The sequence below is a fragment of the Muscardinus avellanarius genome (genome assembly GCF_963383645.1).
Source record: "Muscardinus avellanarius genome assembly, chromosome: 3".
NCBI classification, from domain to species: Eukaryota; Metazoa; Chordata; class Mammalia; order Rodentia; family Gliridae; genus Muscardinus; species Muscardinus avellanarius.
The window spans coordinates 136,116,362-136,139,190 of NC_137788.1; the positions used below are offsets into that span (position 1 = coordinate 136,116,362).

Below are 22,829 nucleotides of genomic sequence, written 5' to 3' on the forward strand. Positions count from 1 at the left end.
GAGTAGCAGAGGGTGGGGGCCAGATTTTCCTTGTTGGAGTAGGAATTTTCAGATAACAAAGGGAGGAGGCTAGAATGATCCATTTGGTAATGAATTAGATGTAGAGACATCAATATGAACTTGTGTTTAGCTTAATATAGATACAGATGGCTATGCAGAGAAATGTTTAGATATGTGAACATACACAAGTTAGCACATACACATATATTCCTTTCTCAGTTAAGAGGGCCTAAAAGAAATGATACCAGAATAATAAAAAGTATACCTAGCTCTCAGATCTTTGTTTCTAAAGGAATTCTGCAGTGAAAGGAACTCTAACCTTGGATAAATGGCTGAGTAGGAATTAGGGAAGAAAATACAAGAATCTGAGTCTAGAAAGTCTTGTAGGGCCCAGAAATTAAGAAAATGAAAAAAAAAAAAGTCCACACTTATGGGAGCCAAGGAGCAGAGGAGCCAGTTAAAAGAGCTTCCAAATAGCCAACTGGAACAATTTGAATAATGAAATAAGTGAAGTAGTATTGAACTGTAACCAAAAGCATAAAATAAATATCCATTAGCCTAAACGGATAGAAATAAATAAGCAAAAAAGACAGTCTCCTCAGAGGAAAATTTTCAAATAATTTATGAGATACTCTGACCTCAAGGAGAGAGAGCGTAAGTCTTTCCTACTGGTGGGCTGCGCACAGATAGTGACTTACTTCCAAAGCGTTCAGTATGGAAAAAGGGGAGGGAATAGTAACGTCACATTGGAGGAACCCGAAAAACACCACCTCAGTCAAATGGTCAAGGTCAGTATCAACAGTGATAAATCATGTTAGTATTAATATACCTTACCCCAGGATAATCATGAGAAAAATATCAGATAAATCCTAACAGAGGGTCAGTATACAAAATAACTGACAAGAATTCCTCAAAACTGCCAAGGTCATCAAAAACAATGAAAGTCTGAGAACTCTCACCGCCAAGAGGAGCCTAAGGAAACATGGCAAATAAATATAATATGGATTTTCTGGAACAGAAAAAAGATGTTAGCTGGAAACTAAGGAGACCTGGGTAAAATTTGGGCTTCAGTAAGCATGCATTAATACTGGCTCACTAATTTGTAACAAGTGTACTGTACTAACTAATACAGGATATTCATAGTAGGAGAAACTGGATGTGGAGTAGATGGGAGCTCTGTACTATCTTCTCAACTTTTCTGTTCATCTAAAATTGTCCTTTTAAAAATCTATTTAAGAAACTGAAACTATATTTACTGTATTTGAAGGCCTCAGAATAATCCAGTGGTTTCTGTCTCTCCTGTAGTTTTGACAGTGTGTCCTGCCTTACTGACTCCACTTCCCTCTCAGACATCACTTTCGATGGCAATCCAATAGCTCAAGAGTCATGGTACAAACACACGGTCCTTCAGAACATGATGCAGCTGCGCCAGCTAGACATGAAGAGGATCACGGTGAGATTCCCATGCCGTCTGCTGCGCCGTTGTCCCTCGTGTGGGTGGGGGCTCCTGTCCTTTGTCTGAAATGCTACTTTAATTATTTCTGAATCTATGGGTTATCATGACTGTGTACTTCATAACTATAATTACAGAGTTTTTACCACCTATCCCATCCCCAATTTCACTGAATAAAGCTTTTAAAATTCTTAGCCTTCTGCTTAAGCTAATCATAATGCTTATTTTCATTCTTGCTTAATATCCAACTCATAGTTTATTTTGGAATGTATGAGTAAGGACTTCATTAAGTGACATAGTGCAATGGTGAAGAACTTGGATTATGGAGCCAGACTGTCTGAGTCTGAATCCTGGTTTAACTACATTCATCCATATACCTTTGGCAATTTACCTGGTCTGTCTATATCTATCTCATTTTCCTCTAAGTGAACTAGAAATCATAATTACATCATGTAATGGAGTTGTTGCAAAGATAGCATAAAATATACAACATTAGCAGAGTTTGAGAAGCTGGGCATAGTGGAGCATACCTACAATCCCAGTTCTTGGGAGGCTGAGACAGGAAAATCACAGGTTTGCGGCCAGCCTAAGCAATTTAGCAAGACCTTGTTTCAAAATAAAAAATAAAAGTAGGGATGGGTTATAGCCTCTGGGCTCAATCCCCAGTAACATATGCACACACACACATACACACACACACACACACACACACACACACACACCCTTGAGGCACCTTGGAAGCTTTGTATATAGTTATTTTTATTTTTGTTACTATTAATGTTATACCACATAAAGTAGTTCTTTTTTAAATTCATTTTATCTCTATTCGATATTTTCTGCCTTTTTTTAAATATGGCTGCCAATTTCAGTGAAACCTACATTTGATATCCCCCTCTTTTTAAGTGCTCAATGTGTAATTAGTATGTTATTGGCTCAAAGAAGTTCTGTAATAAAGAGAACTGCCTGATTTTGTTTCATTAAACCCCAAATATAATTGAATACTTTGTTTTCTCAGGAAATATCTATTTAATAACCATAGTTTGATCATCTATGTCCTAGGAAAGTATTCCAAGCCTCTGCCTGTTCTTTCTCTTCTAGACTGCAAATTTTGGCGTGGCTTGTGATGATCATCTCGGTTTACTCATTTTCCAAGTGATCTTTCTCTGTATACCAGCTTTACAGTATGTGCAGCTTTGATTTATGCCTCAACAGTATTTTGGACATCTAGAGTGGCTAGCAAACAGTCAGAATGTGGGTGAATTCGTGAATATCAGGGGGCTCCTGGGGCTCGTGCCCTCGCTCTCTGTTCCATGATGAAGATAAGGCTCTTTGTCCTCTCAGATTATTTAAATCTGTACTGTCAACACTTTTCAGAATTATGTGTTGCCTGTCAACGCATTTTGGTGTCATGCCGCTACAACCACTTTTCCCCTTCCTCAGTCTTTCTTCAGCTTTCATGATTTTGACAGGAAGATTAGAGGTTGACTGTTTTGTAGAACAACTCCCAGTTCAGATTTGTCTGATGTTTCCTTGTGATTAATTTTTACTTATAGGCCTTTGGTGTAAAGTCATATGCCAAAGTGATTTTATATTTCTCTCATTTTATCCTATCAAGTGGCAAATTACTCATGTCTATCCCTTTACTGATGACGTTTACTTGGATGCAGATGGCTTCTCCCAGGCCTCTGCTATTCTTTACCTTGGTCACCCCTTCCTCTTAGAAACTTTGTGTGTGTGTATGTGGGTCTGGGGATGGAACCCAGGGGCATTTGACTCCAAATCACACCCCTGCCCTATTTTTTGTCCTTTATTTTGAAACTGGCTCTCACTGAGTTGCGGAGGGCCTCACTAAGTAGCTGAGGCTGTCCGCGAACCGTGATCCTCCTGTCTCAGCCGCCCGAATGCTGGGATTACAAGCTGTGCCACCACGTCCGGCTCCTCTCAGAAACCTTAAGTTATTCATTCCTATCAGTATGAATCCATGATTAGTCTCACCTCTTATAACTTTTTAGTGACTTGAGTGTGGAGACTGTCCCTTTTAAAGGACTTTCTCAACAGTCTAAGAGCTGGCTGCCTGCTTTTGTAAATAAAGTTTTTTTGGAATACATTCCCATTTATTTGATGATGCCCATTCATTAATCTACTTTCTTTGCCTGCAATGATGCTACAGCGTTGGAGTTGAATGGTTGCCCAAAAGACTGGATGGCCCGCAAGCTCAAAATTTTTACTGTCAGACTGAAAAGGTTTCTAATATGTGTTCAGTTAACCAAGTTTTCTCTTTAAAAACAATATCTTTTTTAAATTTCTGTATAAGTTTACCATATAAACATTCTAGCTGAGGTAGATCACACAGATATTTAGAGGACCTTTATGCACTGAGGCTGCCGTCCCCAAACTGTGTGAACTCACGGAAGCACTGTGGAACATTTTTACTTTTCAAAGGAAACACAGATCACACTACTAGCTTAAGGTCGTTTACGATTTCAACACCGGATCATGCTATATTCATTTTTGTCACACCACACCTTTGGAAAGCTGAATTTTAAGTGGTTGTTGCCCAAATCATTGTGGAACAGGGAATGAGGGTGGCACTACCCTATGCTGATACTGTGTGTGGGGGGGTACTGGGGATTGAACTCAGGGGCACTGTATCTCTGAGCTACACCCCTACTATATTTTATTTTTATTTTGAAACAAGGTCTCACTAGGTTGATGAGAACCTGGTTGAGGCTGTCCTTGAACCTATGATACTCCTGTTTCAGCCTCCTAAGTACTGGGATTACCAGTATGTCCAGCTAAAATATTTTTCTTTCAATGTACATATATTTCAAATGGTTACTAAGTTGCTGGGACATGAATTAAGTTGTTTGGACTTTACTTAATAAACTGAGCTATTATATGTTTCTTTTGGCCTACAGGAACTGAAAAATGTTCCTGATTGACTCTTGGTCATCATGAGCTAAGAGGTCTCTGTAGTAGGGAATGTATTAGACACTGGAAATGACAAGATCAGAATCACACTCTGAAGTTACTTACAGTCTACTACAGCGGCAGGCCTGCAGAGAGATTGTAATGCAAAATGACAATGTGGTTGGGGCAGATAGCTAGATCTTTTTCATATATAGTATATTCGTATATATGTACATTCATATATACACATATATGTTTGTGTACACACACTCACCTGTGCACATCACACGGGAACACACAAAGTAAAACTGGGATCAAAGCGCAAAGCAACTCCTAAGTCTATCAGAGAAACAGGAAAAGTTTCAAAAGAGAAAATATTTGACACAGACCTGAAGGGTGCAAAGAAGGCTGTGTCTGTGGAGAGTAAGGACGGGCAGTAGGTGTGTGCAGGGGCAGTGTGGAAATGCGGCAGCTGACGGTGGTTCAGCATGGCTGCGCAGTGGGCAGGGAGCAGTGGGAGACAAGGGCTGAAAGGCCAGCCTGGGGCGTCTCTGTCATGGCGAGTTTAGATGTTTTTTTGGTTGATTTTGTTTTGTATTGTTTTGTTTTGTTTTGCCATAGGCATAATAGGAAGAACCCTTGAAGAGTTTAGGGTAGGTAAAATAGTTTATCTTCTAAAAATACTGTCTAGCCAGGCTTGGTGGTGCATTCCTGTAATCCCAATACTTGGAAGACTGAGACAGGAGGATCTCAGGCTCTTAGCAACTTAGCAAGACCCTATTTTCAAACTAAAAAAATAAAATAGGGCTGAGGGGGTAGCTTGGAGGCAGAATGCCTTTGGGTTCACTCCCCAGTATGAATTAATGAATAAGTGAATGAATGAATGAATGAATGAATGAATGGACTGTCTGGACAGCAACCTGGAGGATGAGATGGGGAGGTGGGATGGGCCATGACTTGAAAAGCAAAATCAGATTAGTCAGGAGAAGAGACTTCAGGCATCTGATCCAGAGAAACAGCAAAAGATGATGCTATTTTTTTTTAAGCACCGAGGTTGGAATCCAGACGTCTTCTATCCCCAGACTACACCCCCAGATCTATTTTATTTTTTATTTGACAACAGGGTCTCACTGAGCTGCAGATCACCTTATTAAGTTGCTGTGCTGGCTTTGAACCTGTGATCCTTTGTCTCAGCCTCCCAAGTATTGCTGGCCTCAATGCCTGTCTTGTTTTTGTTACCTTGTTGTAGTCTACTAAGCATAAATAATAAATTAGCTGGGCATGGTGGTGCACACTTATAATCCCAGGACCTGAGAGGCCAAGATAGGGGGAATCTCAGGTTCACCTGCCAGCCTCTGCTACTTAGTGAGGCCCTCCGCAACTTAGACCCTGTTTCAAAATAAAGAATAAAATATAGGGGGGGGGTTAGCTTGGAGGTAGAATGCTTCTGGGTTCAATACCCAGTACTAAACAAATAAATAAATAAATACTAGAATAAGGGTTGATAAAATGAAAGTAAAGCCTAAGAGAATATGCTAAGCTTGATCTAGAGAGGGGATTGGCAAACTTCACCTGCAGCGGACTTGAGAGCAAGTATCTTGGGCTTTGGTAGCTACACAGTCTCTGTTGAAACTGCTCACCTGTCCCATTGCAGCGGGAAAGCAGACATGGGAATAAGAAAATGAAAGCTTGACCTGGTTCCAATGGAAGATTACTTGTGAAAATAATGGAGAGACTGGATTTGACCTGTGGGCTGAAATTTGTTAATCCTTTAGAGCACTGAATAAATTGCCAGACCTTTGGTGTAGAGAAACAGAGTAGCTGGAAGGTAAAGTGAATTAATCTTTTCATCACAAACAGAAAGAAGATAAATTCCCCAAACTGTGATAGTCAACTGAAAGAAACCTAAACTGGGCTATTTATTAAAAGAGTGTTGTGAGTACTTAGGAATTGATCACTAGGAGGCAGCATTAGTTCACTAAGAGCAGTTCAGGCCAAAGTTTCCTATTTTAGACATTAAAAATAAAAACTTAATGGATATAATATTTATTTATACTTATGGGACACAGTATACTGCATGCATAGAATGCTCAATGGCCAAATCAGTATAATTACTAATAGACCCTCTCAAATTAATGTGTTATATAAAATGTCTTTACAGATGAAGTAAGCAAAACGTTTGGCAGTCTTTTATGACATCATTTTGAACAAGTTATATGAAAACACGGCTAAGTGGATTTTTGATTCATACATATCTACAGAACAGGAAGCAATGGATTCATGCCAGTCTTTAAAGAAACTTGTACCTACACCCATGAGGGTTTTCCTCAGGCCCATTCTATTCAATACTTTTGGTAGTTGCCTATATGAGAAAAGCTAATGTTATTCTGATGAAGTATGTAATGACAGATACTAGAGATCTTAATGTATTGGTTGCTAAAATCAGAATCCAAAAGTAGCTCAATAGTCTAGGACAGGTTTTGGCGAACTACAGCCTGTAGGGCAAATCCATCTTGTGACTTGTTTGTGTATAGTTGTCAAACTAAAGATAGATTTTAAAGTTTTAGAGCATTGTTTAAACAAAGGAAAAACAAAGAAGAATATGAGATAGGAATCATATATAGTCCAGGAAACCTAAATTATTTACTATCTGTCCCATTACAGAAGAAGCTTGCTGACTCATCTAAATAAATAAGCAGAATTTAGCCAGATAAAAAATAGACATATTGGGCCAGGCGTGATAGCACACGCTGTAATCCACGCGCTTGGGAGGCTGAGACAGGAGGATCACACAGGTTCAAAGCCAGCCTCAGCTACTTAGTGAGGCTCTCAGCAACTTAGTGAGGCCCTGTTTCTAAATAAAATAGAAAATATAGGGCTAGGAGTATAGCCCGGAGGTAGAAAACCTCTGTGTTCCACCCCGAGTACCACACACACAAAAAAAATAGATATATTAAAAATATTGGGCTTTACCCTATAAAAACAATCAAACCAACAGATTCTCAACAGAAATGTATCACTATGAATGATAATACATGAAAATAACTTGATTGGACTTGATGAGCTCAAACTGAGTTAATTCTGAGATGTGATTACAAAAACTTAATATGGCTTTAAATGACAGTCATTTATAGAAATTAAGAAATCGAGCAATGGCGACAGTCATCCTATTTTTTCTTTAACAGTCATATTACACCTGAACTATTATTTTTTAATTTTTATTGGCACATTATAATCATACATCTTGATGGGGTACAAGATGGTGGAGGCACACACATACACATCACCCACTTAGCCCTTACCCAATTTCCGAATGATTAGTAGTTTTAGAGGGATAACAACAGTCTGGCCATTTCCAGGGAACCTCATTTGATTGGTTTACATAGGAGAAGATGTAAAGGGAAATTATCATGAATATTTCCCCACTATTTTCACAAGTCTTCAAAAAAAAGACATTTTGAGGCACTAGATTAGGGAAAATTTTATAGAAAATTTTTGAGGGCATAATTTTCCTCCTTTATTTCTAAGGTTGCATTTTGGGAATGCAAGCACAGTTCTCACAATTCTGAAAGAGAAATACTGTCCGTTTTCATCTCAAAGCCACATTTAGTTGGCTTAATATAAAATTATTTGCAATTTTCTCTCCGAAACAAATGGAATGGATCATCTCAGAAAAAAAATAAGATTCCAATTTTGGTAGATATTACTAAACACCACTCAGGATTTGGTTCTCCTCCTCTTTTTGACATGTGGGAAAATAGTAATTCTCCTCCTCTCTAAAGTTACATATGGTCCTGTAACATGCTTTGGTTAACGCGATATGAGCAGAAGTAATGTATATCATTTTTGGGCAGAAGCATTCCAGGCAGGTCACATCATTCTGTGTGTGTGTGTGTGTGTGTGTGTGTGTGTGTGTGTGTGTGTGTTTGTGTTTCCTGTGTGTTATTCATTATGGAAACATACTGAGTTGAAGATGCCATTAGATCACGGCACTCAGAGGTACTTAGCCAGGACATTGAAGTTGTACTATTTGCATGTTCAAGAAATAAACTTTTCTTAGCAGAAGGTAGTGTCCGTTTGGAAGTTCTTACAGCAGCATAACCTATCTTGTTCTGGCTCCATCAAACCCCCATTCTTTAACAACTAATTCTTGGACCAGTATCGGGTAACACGGCTTCTAATACCTAATACTATGACCCTGGAAAAGAAAATCCATTTTCACAGTTAAAAGACATGATTTAAATGAAAAGTATTGGCTATCTCTTTTAGAAAAACAACAACAAAAAGCCCGATGATTTTAAAGTCTATTTCAATATTTTATATATTCAAAGAAAACAAAAGCTGTTTATAACTCTGAAGCATGTGCTTAAAATATATTTCCACTTAAATTTTAAAATTTGATATAATAAATTACCATCAACTGTTATTATTTTGGGGTAACTTTTCTTATATGATATATACATTGTTTTAGAGTTATAATCTGCTAACAACATATAATCTAGGTTCTCAAATACCTATTGAATCACTGAACTGCTTAATTAACTTGAAATTATTTTTATATTGGGTTTTCATGGCCAAAATAAAGTTAAGAAAAAGATTTTTTCTTTTTTGCTACCTAAAGGAAATGGCTTTTGTCCCAGAAACTAGACTATTATCATGAAGGTGCCAGAATTTTACAGGTTTTTTCCCATCCTTACCAATAGATTTATAGCTTATCTTCACAATTAGAGGTTTATTTTTCTTTCTAAATTTAGTTATTCTATAATTATTTGGGCTGAAGTATAGCCATCCAATATAAAAATTCCTTAAAACACTCACCGTTTAAATTGATTTGGTGTAAATCCAGTTTTCCAAGGTTTAGATTTCCTTTTAAAGCCCTACTGCCTTTAATAGAAGCTGAAATTCTTTTCAAAAATCTGATGAAATCATCTCTTAAGTATGTGTAGTACGTGATCCATACAGTTTCCAGTACTGCTTGAAGTTGGCTCTTTGAATAATCAATCTGTTTCTATTTCACATTTTATAGATGAATCAACATTAAACATCAATATGTTTTTCTCTTTTAAAAATGTTATTCTGAAATAGGCTACCCACTATAGGTACCAAATCAATATTTATTGAATCAAAGAATTGAATATAATTATTAAATAAGCTATTTTGTGAAACTAGGAGTCACAGTTCTAGATTATTTTTTTTAGTTTTTGTCTTCACATTGCTTCTATTTAGTTGCTTTTTGAACTAAATTTTTTTTATTTTGAAAAAGTTAGTTTTAATTTGCCAAAAGCACTTTACATTTTCATTCCCTTTAAAATCATATAGCATAAGTATTGAATTTTAGTTGCTATTTTCTCATCTCTCTAAAATTAGCAAAACAAATTTAAATATATCTTTATTATGAAAAAACTACAAATTTCATTTCTAGCCAGACACGCCTCTGGTCCTGATCCTGGTCACTAGCTATGTGACATCATAGAAGTTACTACCTTCTCAGCGTGTTAGCTTACTTCCAAAATTAGCATCTTCCAATGGATGCTTTCCTCGTTTTCTTTTTTAATTCGGTAGTTTCTGTTTGTGTAGTTTTAATGTATATTTTGAGGCTTTGCTTTTGAAAACATGAATAATGGCCTACCTTCTAGAATCTATTTTCATAGCCTCTTTGACCTTCCTTAGTTCCCATTTCACATGTCTATTGGTGAGGACAGGCTCGATTGTGCTACAGTGCCATCTTCTCCATCCTCAGCAGAGTAAAGCATCAAAGTTCATTACTGTCCCTGGTAGTGGCTGGGATCTTGTTGTCCTCAGTCCAGGACTCAGGCCTTCAAAGTGCCCACCATCTGGAGCTTTGCAGATACTGTAGTAGAGATGAAAAGAGAGAGAACAACTGCAACATACACTGTGTTTGGAAGCTCCCACCCAGAAGTAAATACAGATCACTTTTGTTTGTGTGACAGTGGCTAAAGCAAGTTAGTCGGCCACATTTATCTTCCATGGGGGTATTTGAGATATAAGAAAGACTTCAGATACTGGAGGAGAAACCAGTAGATCCAGGGAAGTGGTCCAGTGTGTCAGGAAGGGGGGATAGAATTAATCAACATGTACATATGTGAGAACACCAATGCCATTTGGGAATTAATTAATGTACATATATGAGAATTTCAGTGCCAATCTCACTATCGTGTGTATGGGGAAAGAGGAGGGAGCCAGGGAAAGCTCGCCAAGTGCTGTGTACATGTATGTCACCATCACTATGAACTGCATTATGATGTGACACTATAATGTACCAATAAAAGTATTTTTAAAAATTGGCATTTTCAGTGGTGAGGGAGGAGAGAAATGATCTAGTCTGTATATTAAAATTGCAATAAAAATTTCATACAACATAATTGGTGGAACTGTAAATTAGTACAGACACTATGGAAATTAATATGAAGGTTTCTCAAAAGATTAGGAATTGAACCACCATTTGACCCAGCTATACCACTCCCCGAGGTATTTTTCCAAAAGAATTAAAGTCAGAATACTATAATCATACATGCATGCCTAGGTTTACAGAAGCACAGTTCATTCACAATGACTATATTATGGTACATACAAACTGGAGTTTTACTCAGCCAATAAGAACAAAACTATGTCATTTGCAAGAAAATAAATGGAACTAGAGAGCATCATACTAAGTGAGATTAGCCAGACTCAGAAAATCAAGGGTCATATATTTTCTCTTATATGTGGAAGCTAGAAGAAAAAAACAGAGAGAAAAGTGACCTCATAAAAATTAGTAAAGTAGGGTAGTGACATAGGACTAGGGGAGAGGGGAGGGGAGGGGAAGATGAGGTATGAGGAAGGAGATAGATCATATAATATCATGTACATGGATGACTATCTAGCATGTACGAGAGGGGAGGAGAGAAGGGAAAGGAGAAATATGGGGAAGAAACAGACAAAAAGTGATATGTGCATCTGATTATCACTATGAATCTTGTTATCAAATATAATTACATTATACCAGTGTAATTTATTTTATAAAAGAATATTTCAAGTACATATCAGAAAAATCTTAAGGTGATATATAGAAATAGGAAGGTTTGACTTAGTGTATTAGAATTCTGACTGAATTTTAAAAATTGTATAAAGGGAACAGTAATGTTTCGTAGCATGATGAGGTATGATTGACGAACATTTATACAAAGAAAAATTGTACAATTGATCCCAATTTCTTTTCCTTAGTCTTTTTCCTTTGTTATATTAGTTTGGTAGGTAGGTTCATCTCACCTCCAAAATTAGGCATAGAATTAAAAGTACATTTTTTTAAATTAGGAAAGAAGAAAATAAAGAAAATTATTTTTTTCTTTGAGAACATATTTTCTGTTATCAAGTAGTATACCCCTCAAGAAAAAAAGCCAAAATTCCAAGGCTAAAGATATTTAGCATTAAAAACTTGTTAAGCATTTTAGGATATTTTTTAAAACAATTTTGTTTTATTTTTAGGAAGAAGAAAGGCGTGTGGCATCTGTTGTAGCCAAAAAAGAGGAAGAAAAGAGGCGAGAAAACCATAAACAGTCCTTGCTTAAGGTATGTTCTCTGTTGCCTGCATCCACGTGTGTGCACACACCCACATTCACCAGTGCGAGCGATCTACTGGGAAATTGGATTCTAAGCATTGTGAATTACTTTATTACTATCAGTAGTAGTCTTGTTTTTATTTTATTCCAAATAAGCACTCCTAAAACTTTTACAAGGTACTATATATAAATAAACCTCTATTTAGGAAATACAATATAATGTACATTATAAAGCACATACAAAAGCTAGAAATTTTAAGAGAGGAAAATAAAAATAGTTAAAGTTATATTATTTTTTCAATACCAATGCAGCATCTGTATATCCACGGCATGTGTATTTCACTGTGGATGGCACGGTAATAGACTGCCATCTTTACTGATGTATGTATGTATGTATGTATGTATGTATGTATTTAGTGGTACTAGGGATAGAACCCAGGGGCATTCTACATCCAAACTGCACACCCAGCCCTACATTTTATTCTTTATTTTGAAACAGGGCCTCGCTGAGTTGTGAAGGGCCTCACTAAATAGCTGAGGCTGTCCTTGAACCACAATCCTCCTGTCTCAGCTTCTCAAATGCTGGAATTACAAACGTGCACGACCATGCCTGGACAATTTACTGATATATTTAATGAGCTCTGCTGCATGTTTTTATTCTCACTTAATAATAGGGTGTGTGTGTGTGTGTGTGTGTGTGTGTGTGTGTGTGTGTGTATTACTGGGGATTGAATCCATTGGTTTGATCCCAGGAGCATTCTGCCTCTGAGCTACACCCCCAACATTTCCTTTCTCCTTCTCTCCCTTCCTTTTTTATTTAGAAATAAAGTCTCATTAAGCTACTATGCACTGGCCTCAAAACTGTGGCCCTTTTGTCTCAGTCTCCCAAGAACTAGGATTACAGGCATGTGCTACCTTGTCTGCCTAGTGATAGTTTTTTTTTTAATTTAAAAAGTTTCAGAAATGATAAAGACTTTGAGGAATTTAGTAATAAAATTTGTTTTAAGCTGGCTTAAAATGAATATGTCAGGTATTATTTTCCTTAGGTAAACTATTTTCTATTCGGAAGCTGAGACAGGATGATCCAAGTTCAAGGACAGCCTCAGCAATGTAGCAAAACTCAGCAACCTAGTGAAACCCTGTTTCCAAACCAAAAATAAATGAATAAATAAAAAATAAAAAGGGCTGAGGGCATATCTCGAAGGTAGGATGCTTCTAGTTTCAGTCCCCAGTAAACACACACACACACACACACACACACACACACACACACACACATTTTGTTGTATTATTATCACAAAGTTTAATAAAGACAAGTCAAATATATAGCTTGTATTATACATCATACTCTGTTCTAAAATTGGGGCTGACGTGCTGATTACCAGTAGTCATTCTTATCCTATCCAGGTTCTTTTTTCTTTAAAATTAAAATGACATTTAGAACTCACAAATTACTACTAGGGATACAAAGTTGTATGAAGTAATCACAGGAAGCCAGGGAACTTTCTGGGATGGTGGAAATATTCTCTGTCTTGATGGGGTATGGGTTAAACAAGTATATGCAATTGTCAAAACTGATCAAACTATATACTTGCAATCTGTGTTCTACTCTGAAAATGATTCCAAATTAACAACAAAACAGATCTTGTTCCCAAGCTCTCTTATTTCAGGGCTACGTCTTCAAAAGTAACCGGGGTTAATAGTTATTAAATATGCTATAACTTTCTCACTGGCCATTATCTCTAGCCTCCCCAGTTCTTTCTTTTGTTCTCCCTTACGCCATTGGTTGACTGTGCTAAGCCTCTTCTGACTTATCTACCTTTTCACTGACTCAGCCAACAGGATTTTAATCTTTCCTATAATGGAATTGGCCTAAGACTTTTACAAAAATACCCTGGTTTATAGAAAATAGAGTTATAGGCAGTATTTTTTTAATCTATGGAGTGGGATTTACTGTTGCCAGATATGCTATTGTCAAGCCTTTCCACAGGGTTCAGTTAGAGAAAGTGGCATTCCTCATCATGCAGTAGCTGCTATCAGATGCGTAAGTGAACAAAGGAGTGAGTGAATGAACAAAAAGACATCCATCCATGTGCAAAACAGAGCTCCCAGGCCTACAGAGCACTCTAACACAAGAGACTAGAGTGTGGAAGGAAGAAGGAACAAAGAAGTCCCTCGGATGGCTTAGCCATAAGGCTGCTGGTTTAAGTAGCACCTGGCATGGGCCCCACCTCACACTCACTGGCTCCACCTTCCAACTGAAGACTTCTGTTGGGACCCAAGTCAGCTGCTTCTTGCCCTCAGCATGTACCATCACATTTTTAGCAAACACTTAAGAGAATGTTGAAAAGTTTTTATGAGAACTTTGGAATATAGCTAATTCTTCTCTTGAAAGTCACAAAGTAGGACTCTATAATTATAAGGATTATTTAGCTTTTTATTTTTAATAAGAGGAGAAGCATGGGGAATCAGAAAACCCAGGTTCTAGCCCTCACTCAGAGGTGAAGTCATGATACAACAGGTCTTCAGCATTTTCTGAGGATGTTTTCTTGAAACTCTATGCACTGATAATTGAGAAAATGTGAGAGGTTAGGTAGAGAACAAGGGGATTGAGTGCAGAGCCCCATATCTTTTGCCTTGCTACAGCATATGGTGGTGTGATATTGCCTGGACTATGAACAGATTTAAATGGCAGAAGCTAAAGTTTAATTTAATTCATCTGTTTTAATAACCCAAGTCATCTAAAATATGCGCCACTTTAACACAGGCTTGGCAATTTATAGCCACCTCACTATTGCAAACATAATTATACTGATATGCCAAGGGCCTCTGTGATCTTTGTGAATAAACTATGCTTTAGATACCTTTTTCTGCCTTCCAGAATCTAGTATAATATAATCGTTGCCGCTGTCGCTGCTCTTTCTCCTCCTCCCACCCTTCTTTCTCCTCCTCCTCCTCCTTCTTCCTCTCTCCCCCTCCTTCCCTTCCTCCCCCTCTTCCTCCTTTTTTTCATTTCCTAGATGTTCAGAGTCCTCTTGTGGCCTTTTGACCATGCAGTGATCTCCGCTTGAACTTAGGATATCATACACTTTTATCATACACTCCTTTTTCCTAGCCCCAACAAAATTAGCCATTCTTTTAGTCAGCCTAGTATTGATGTGTTTTAATAATCCAAGTAAAAAATGCTGAACTTTGTCACGAGTATAAGAAAGCGTTTCATATTCAGAGACTATCTTGTTATAAGTTTGTTAACATCCCTAGTGGTATAAAGTATCTTAATGCTTTTTTCCCTAAGTACTGCTATCTGCCTCATTAAAAATATTATTTTTGCCAACCCCTGTTAGCCAGAAAGTCAAACACATGGAGCCAGGGCCTTGGTACTGAGTAAAAATGACAGTGTTGCTTAGACTAAGAATTGGGTTGACAAAGCCATCAGTAAATAACTGATATAGGATTACTTAAGGTAAGATGCCTTTTATTATAGACTAGGGAAATAATGTTTTCATAATAGAATAGCAGAATGATACTTGCTTTAGATAAGGAAAATATGTATAAAATGTCAAAACATCTTAGAAGTATATACATATTAAGTGTAACAACTTACCTATACAAATTTGAAATATCAAACAATATGAAAAGGAACATACACCCAAAATATTTTAAACATAGACATTTAAAAACTTTAGTTTAATTAAGGAATCCACCACATATACATGCTAAAATCTTAAATACAGGAAAAAGAAAAAGAAATGTAACTCAAATCTCAAATAATTATTCCATGTGTATATAAGCCTGAGGAAATGAACAGGGGCTTTTTTTTTTTTTTTTTTTTTTGGTGGTACTGGGGTTCCTGGAAGCCCTTCTACCTCCGGGCTACACTCCCAGACTATTTTATACTTTTTTAATTTTTGGAAACAGGGTCTCTTAAGCCGGTGCGGCTGGCTTCGAATCTGCGCGATCCTCCTGTCTCCACCTTCCAAGCTCCGGGATTACAAGCGTGCACCACCATACCAGGCTAAGAGGGGCTTTTTCTGACAGCCTTCACTGGCCTCAGAGTGAGCAGGTGAAGAAGGGTCAGTATCACACTCAGATAGATTTTCATTGGAAGATTATACTCTTAGGAAGGAGGAAAGGAAAAGTATTTATTTTCAGTACTCTAATTGAGATACCATTTAAAACTGTTAACTTGTGCCAGGTGTGGTGGCACACACTTGTAATCCCCACGCTTGGTTTTGCTGAGACAGGAGGATCGCACAGGTTTCAAGCCAGCCTCAGCTACTTAGTGAGGCTCTCAGTAATTTAGTGAGACCCTGTTTCCAAATAAAATCTAAAATAGGTCTGGGAGTATGGCCCAGAGGTAGAAAGCCCCTGAGTTCCACCCCTTGGTACCACCACCAAAAAAAAAAAAAAAAAAAAAAAAAAAGTTTACTTTTGATAATGAAGACTACCAGAGTGGGGACTCTATTCCAGTTATATAGATGGAGTAGAAACATTTTAATTTAGCACAGTTCCCTTCAGTTGCTCAGATCTAGTTTCCTCAGCAGCTTTTCTACAAAAGGATTGAGCAGTAATGTCTGAAATCAATAGTTCTCAAAGTGAGCTATGAACTAGCAAAAGTAGCAATACTCGGGAGCTTATCACACATGCAAATTCTCAAGCTCCATCCCAAATACACTAAGTCGTAATGGGATAAGGTTCAGAAATCTATTTTTAAAAACCCTACAAGTGGGGTTGGGCATGGTGACACATGCTTGTAATCCCAGAATTCAAGAGGCGAGACGGGAAGATCATGGTTCGAGGACAGCCTCAGCTACTTAGTGAGGCCCTCTTCAACTTAGTGAGGCCCTCTGCAACTTAGTGAGACCCTGTTTCAAAATAAAGAATAAAAAAATAGGGCAGGGGATGTAGCTTGGAGGTAGAATGCGCCTGGGTTCTACTCCCACACCTGAAAAAAAAAAAAAAAACCTACAGGTGATTTGAGGTACTCTAAAGATTAAGAACCACTACCCTAAGCTATCCATTGCACATAATAAATTAATTTCTTTATTTTTCTTCTAGAATGGTACTTGTTACCCTAAACATTTCAACCTCGCACAATTTCTCTTAGAGGTCTAGGTAACATTTTTCCATTTTCAGATATGACAGTTTATGCTTTGAAACTTGAAACATTGACCCAAACCCTCCCTTTTCTCCCCAACAAGATGGTTGTACCATATTCATCCTAATTATTTGGTAGGAAAATTAAAGTAATAGTTTTTCTTGCTATGAGGCATATAAATTTTAGACAAATTAAAATTCAGTAAGTTTCCACTTTCCAGTGGGTTGTATATTTATTTTTAATAAAATTAAGTTCCTAAGGCATAATTATTATTGATATGTAGATTTTTAAAGGATGATAGATATTTTTGCTTCATTCTTTTTAAAAATATAATTTTATTGCCGGGCGTGGTGGCGCACGCTTATAATCCCCGCGCTTGGGAGGCGGAGACAGGAGGATCATGCAGGTTCGAAGCCCCTCGCTGGCTTAAGAGACCCTGTTTCCAAATAAAAATATAAAATAGGTCTGGGAGTGTAGCCCGGAGGTAGAAGGGCTTCCAGGAACCCCAGTATCACAAAAAAATAAATTAAAAAAATATATATATATTTAATTTTATTCATGTCTTGAAGTCTCATACCATAACCTAGTTCAGTGATAGGGAAATACATGCACACAGCACTTGGTGAGCGCCCAACCCTTCCCCACACATGGTATTGAGATTGGCACTGATCATTTCACATATGTAAATAACACCAATGGAAGTGTTTCCTTCATTAGTCTCTCTCTCTCTCTCTCTCTCTCTCTCTCTCTCTCTCTCTCTCTCTCTCTCCCCCCCCCACCCCAGACCACCTCCCCAGCTCCACTGGGTTTCTCCATTATCTAAAGTCCTTCTTGTATCCCTGTTACTCCCCTAGCTTCCATTAGACAGAAAGCACACGACCCTTCTCTTTTTGTGACTGGCTAATCTCACTCAACACAATGTTCTCCAGGTCCATCCGTTTTCCTGCAGGTATGCTTATTGGTATATTTGAATGTGCTGGGTGAATACAGGCTTCTTAAACTTTGTTCTAGAAAGTACTTTGGGTATCTACTTACAAGGAATACTCTTTAAAAGTATTATAAGAAAATACAAACAACAAACTGCTTGTATCCACTCTTCAAAAATTTACATTATCTAATTCGTGTCATAACTAACTTTTTTATAGGAGAAGAAGAGGCTAACAATCAACAACATAGCGCGTAAGTGGGACTTGCAACAACGAGGGGTCGATACTGCTACAAATCAAGATAGAAAAGATCGCGACTCTCTTCCTCAGGTCCCCTGCCAGCTCGACGAGAGCTCCATCTCTGCATTTCCAGAGGAGACAGGGTAGGCAATGGTGTTCTTTCAAGATGCTGGCATCTTTAGAGAATGGAGTTAGGAGAGGTGGAAAACCATGTCACATGTAATTATGTTAAAGAGTAGTTTTTTTTTTTTTTAAGAAAACTGGCTGAAAGTAGTTTATATTAAAAATTAAAATGGAAAAAGTAAAAATTTAAATCTGACCATAACATTTCCCTAGCTTAAAGACCCTTCAGTGGCTTCCTATTTTTATATGAAAATGTCTAGATGACTTAGTAGAGCTTGCGAGGCCCTCTGCCCACATTACTTGTTTCGTCCAGCACGATCACCGGCTCCCTCTCTGGCCACTGCCTCACGGGCTTTCGCTCAGCTCATTCACTTCTTACCCCAGAACAGTTTTTTATATAGAAATAGCCTTCTACTGCCCTGATACTACCTACTTCTCGGATCCTGCCCTTGCTAACTCCAACCTACCACAGAGGTCTTACTTTAACCCTACCCTCTCCAAAAGCTTTCTCTAGCTTCAGGCACTAGATCAGATGCCTGCTTTGTCTCTCAGTACCCTGCACTTCCTCCTCTTAGTACTTACTGTTACCATGATTAAATAACTAGTTGGTAATCAGTTGTTTCATCTGTGTTATCAATGTAAGCTTCATAAGGAAAGGAGTTTCTATTTTCTTGACCACTGTTTTTTCCCCAGTAGTCTTTACAAAACCTTACTCCTTAACAAGTAGTAAAAGGCAATTTGGCATAAAATCTGAATAATTACTCCAGTCGTGTGTCTGTTCTAATGGCTCACACCTATTTCCTTGTGTCATGGAATGAGCAATTCTGACTATACTGTCTAGACCCTTTATATTTTTGTTCTCCAAAAAGCATCTTGGAGTTGGGTAAATGAGAAGGACCTACAGTGCATTTATATTTAGAATGCATATATAACTTAAATATCTACATGAGATTTAAAAATAAAGCCTAAAACTCAAAGTTAGGATACATTTAAATTTTAATCTGAAGAAGTACATTTGTTAGATTACGTTAACCAAATATTGGAACACATTTTCAACTAAATATAATGTAACCTTTATTTAAAATTTTTAGCTAGAATTCTTAAAGCCTTTCATATACAAAGAATGTACTAATGGAAATAATCTGAGAGGCATTAGAATAATGTTTTAGTAGTTTGTGGATTTATAATTTTTTATACATTTAGGCAAACTTTCTTATTTTTAATTATAGGATTAAAATACTGCAATCAACGTATTTCCTCCAGATCACTTGGGAATCCACATGTATTTTTCAGCTATAAAAATAAAGCAATAAGAATGGAAATTCTAATTAAGTAATGATTTATATAACTAATATATCATTCTAATATAGTCCTAGAGCTGTATTTAATATCACTCAAATGCCAAAATATAACTTTACTGAGTTGGAACTGTAATAGTTTATAATGTTAAAACCTTATGGCATTGGACTTTAAATTTATAAAATAATGCATAACAATACTATTTCCAATTTTTTTTAGAAGTCTTTCTAATTCTTTTAGGTTTTCTAGTTCTACAGTATGTATATTATTGAACATATCTTATTCTGAAATTTTAATTAAGTTTGAAAAATTAGCCCTTTAATACATTGAGTTTATTTTAATAGTATATATTTTTTATGATTTTTTATTTTTTATTATTTTTTTATTGGTGCATTGTAATCATATATCACATTGGAATACAAAACTTGAGAGGATATACAAGCACACATCATCCAATTAGCCCTCATCCAGCCCCCATCCCATTTCCTCCCCCTCCCTGGATCCCATGCTTGTTTGGTAATTAACTTTGATACATTTGTTTATGTACTTCCTGTGTTTTAAAGAGGCTCCATCCTCCCCTATTCCATACCCTCTGATTGGTCACCTTAGTTGCTTCACTATAGGGCCCTTTCTATAGCTCAACCTCTTCCTGTTGCCCCTTTCCTCCTAGTTTTTGCTGATTAGGGGAAGCATCTGATTTTTATTTTCTGCGATATTTCTCTGTGCATGCCGCGTTGCAAGTACCGATCCCACTCTTGATGGCCCCAGTAGTGGCCTGGCTACCCGGTAGACTGATCCAGACCTCGCTGGCTCAAGCAGCGGCCTTGCCTCATGGGAGGCCCCGATTCTGGTCTTGCTGGCCCCAACACCGGCCTAACCCCTCAGCTGGCTCCAATCCTGGCCTCGCTGGCCCCAACACCGGCCTAACCCCTCAGCTGGCTCCGATCCTGGCCTCGCTGGCCCAAGCACTGGCCTAGGCTCAAGGCAGGCTCCGATACCGGCTTCAGAGGCCTCAGTAGCGGCTTTGCCTCACAGAAGGCTCCGATGCTGGCCACTGGCCCCAGCACTGGCCTAACCCCTCGGCAGGCTCCGATCCCAGCCTCGAAGGCCCCGGCACCAGCCTTACCTCGTGACAGGCTCCACTGCTGGCCACTAGCCCCAGCATCTGCCTAACCCCTCGGCAGGCTCCCAAGTCCCGCCAATAGTATACATTTTTAAGTAAGAGTTTAACTTGATCTTATTAATTGATACTAAATTTTCTAATAGCTTAATTAATCTATTCTTTTTAATGAAAATGCCAGATATAGCTTATAAGTTTCTGTAAATATGTGGATATATGTGTGTACTATCTGTTTGATTCTAATCTGCTTGCCAGTTTAATGCCACTACCAGATTCTTTTGTGTGGGTATGTGTGTGTGTGTGCACTCCCAGCCCTAACATTTTTATTTGGAAACAGGAGCTCACTAAGTTCCTAAGGTTCTCAGTTGGTGTTGGTGAGACTGGCTTCAAACCTGTGATCCTCCTGTCTCAGCCTCCTAAGTTCTGGGGTTGAAGGCGTGTACCACCACAACTGGCTCAGATTCTGTTTATAGTAGTTTTGTAGTAAATTTCAATAACAATAGGGGCAGTTCTTTTCAAGTTCATTCTCACATACTTTACATACTCTAAATGTAAAATATAAAGAATCTTATTTAAAGCCGGGCGTGGTGGCGCACGCTTGTAATCCCCGCGCTTGGGAGGCGGAGACAGGAGGATCGCGCAGGTTCGAAGCCAGCCATGCTGGCGTAAGAGACCCTGTTTCAAAAATATAAAATAGGACTGGGAGTGTAGCCCGGAGGAAGAAGGGCTTCCAGGAACCCCAGTACCACCAAAAATAAAAAAATAAAGAATCTTATTTAAAATACATTTATTAATTTCATAAGAATTAACATTGTTATAATGATATATAACTTTAAGAAATATGGTATGTCCAGAAAATGGCTTGACTTCTCTCTTATTTTTCAAGTTCAATTTTGCCACACATAGAATTCCGGGTTAACAGTTTTCTTCTTTCGGCACTGCATGTCATCCCACTGACTTCCGGCCCCCATGGTCTCTAGTGAGAAATCAGCAGTTATGCTACTGAGGCTCCCTTGTACACTTCTAGTGCCGTAAAACTCTTTGTTTCCATTATTGACTCTTTCAACTCCAAGTTTTATTTGGTTCTCTCTCTCTTTTCTCTCTCTCTCTCTCTCTCTCTCTCTCTCTCTCTCTCTCTCTCGTCTTTAGCTTGAGGTTAAGATCTAAATATTTTTCTCCCATGAGAAGAGTCAAATTATTCTAGTTCTATTTATTTATTGAATAGTTCTTCCTTTTCCCACTGATCTGTAATGCTATTCTTCCAGACTGTCCTGTTAGCTGTGGAGAAGGAGGTGGGGGTGTCATTCTACAGATCTTAATGAATGGTTCTGTATCTCCCAAAGGTCCTGGTCTTCCTTTTCCAGAACTCTGTTGAGTGATTTGGCCGCCATCTTTGTCCTTTTCCCCCCTGCACATTCAAGGCTACAGCTTTGCCCTCCTTCTCCAGCCACTCATTGGTCTGCACTTTCCAGCTTCCACATATTTGCTGAAATCTCCTGCTGCCAATCATCCTCCCTGTCGCACTTTTAGTTGTGGGTTTATAACTCTTCAATTACTTTCCATTCTATAATGGGATATTGGTGGGAGAGGTTTTAAATACATGGACTCAGTCTATCTTCTACTTAATCTGAAAGTGCAGTGAAAAGTTTTAAATGTTACATGTTGTATTACTACATTCTTTATAAGTCATTAAAATTCATCTTTGAGAATGATATGGGCCTCACTCTTTCTGAAAGTGGAGAGCTCCAGCTACAAGTATCTTCCTCAGTGTTTCAGTTTCTTTTTTTAAACAACATAAGGTTTTCCATTTTAAGTAATCATTTATAGTTTTTAGTATATCGCAATGCAAAAAAAAGTGGCCAATTCTTATGTTACAATGTCTGTGACCTTTGGCTTCTGGGTGCGTAACTAAATACCTGGTAACAAGTGTCCATGAAAAAAATATATAGGCGCATAAAGGGAAGAAATTCTTTAAAATTTTGTTATATTCTTTTAATGATTTCACTGTTCACTGTACTTGGGACAGCTCTACAGTAAAATGACAGATGGTAGGTTTCTTTTGCCTGGCAGAAATGGGAAAATACTTGGTGTAATGTTTTCT

General features: G+C 37.8%; 1 protein-coding gene across 6 annotated transcripts in view; it reads left to right on the top strand.

The window, feature by feature from the left end:
• The window catches only part of LRRC49 (leucine rich repeat containing 49), a gene marked incomplete at both ends in the record, with an annotated part of 138,208 nt that overhangs the window by 80,472 nt on the left and 34,907 nt on the right, over positions 1-22,829 (top strand). For all 6 annotated transcript variants that reach the window (XM_080690797.1, XM_080690794.1, XM_080690796.1 and 3 more), the window contains 3 exons: positions 1,306-1,453; positions 11,849-11,932; positions 18,166-18,329. In XM_080690797.1, coding sequence (XP_080546923.1) covers positions 1,306-1,453; positions 11,849-11,932; positions 18,166-18,329 — 396 coding nt within the window. The remainder of the gene's footprint in view (positions 1-1,305; positions 1,454-11,848; positions 11,933-18,165; positions 18,330-22,829) is intronic.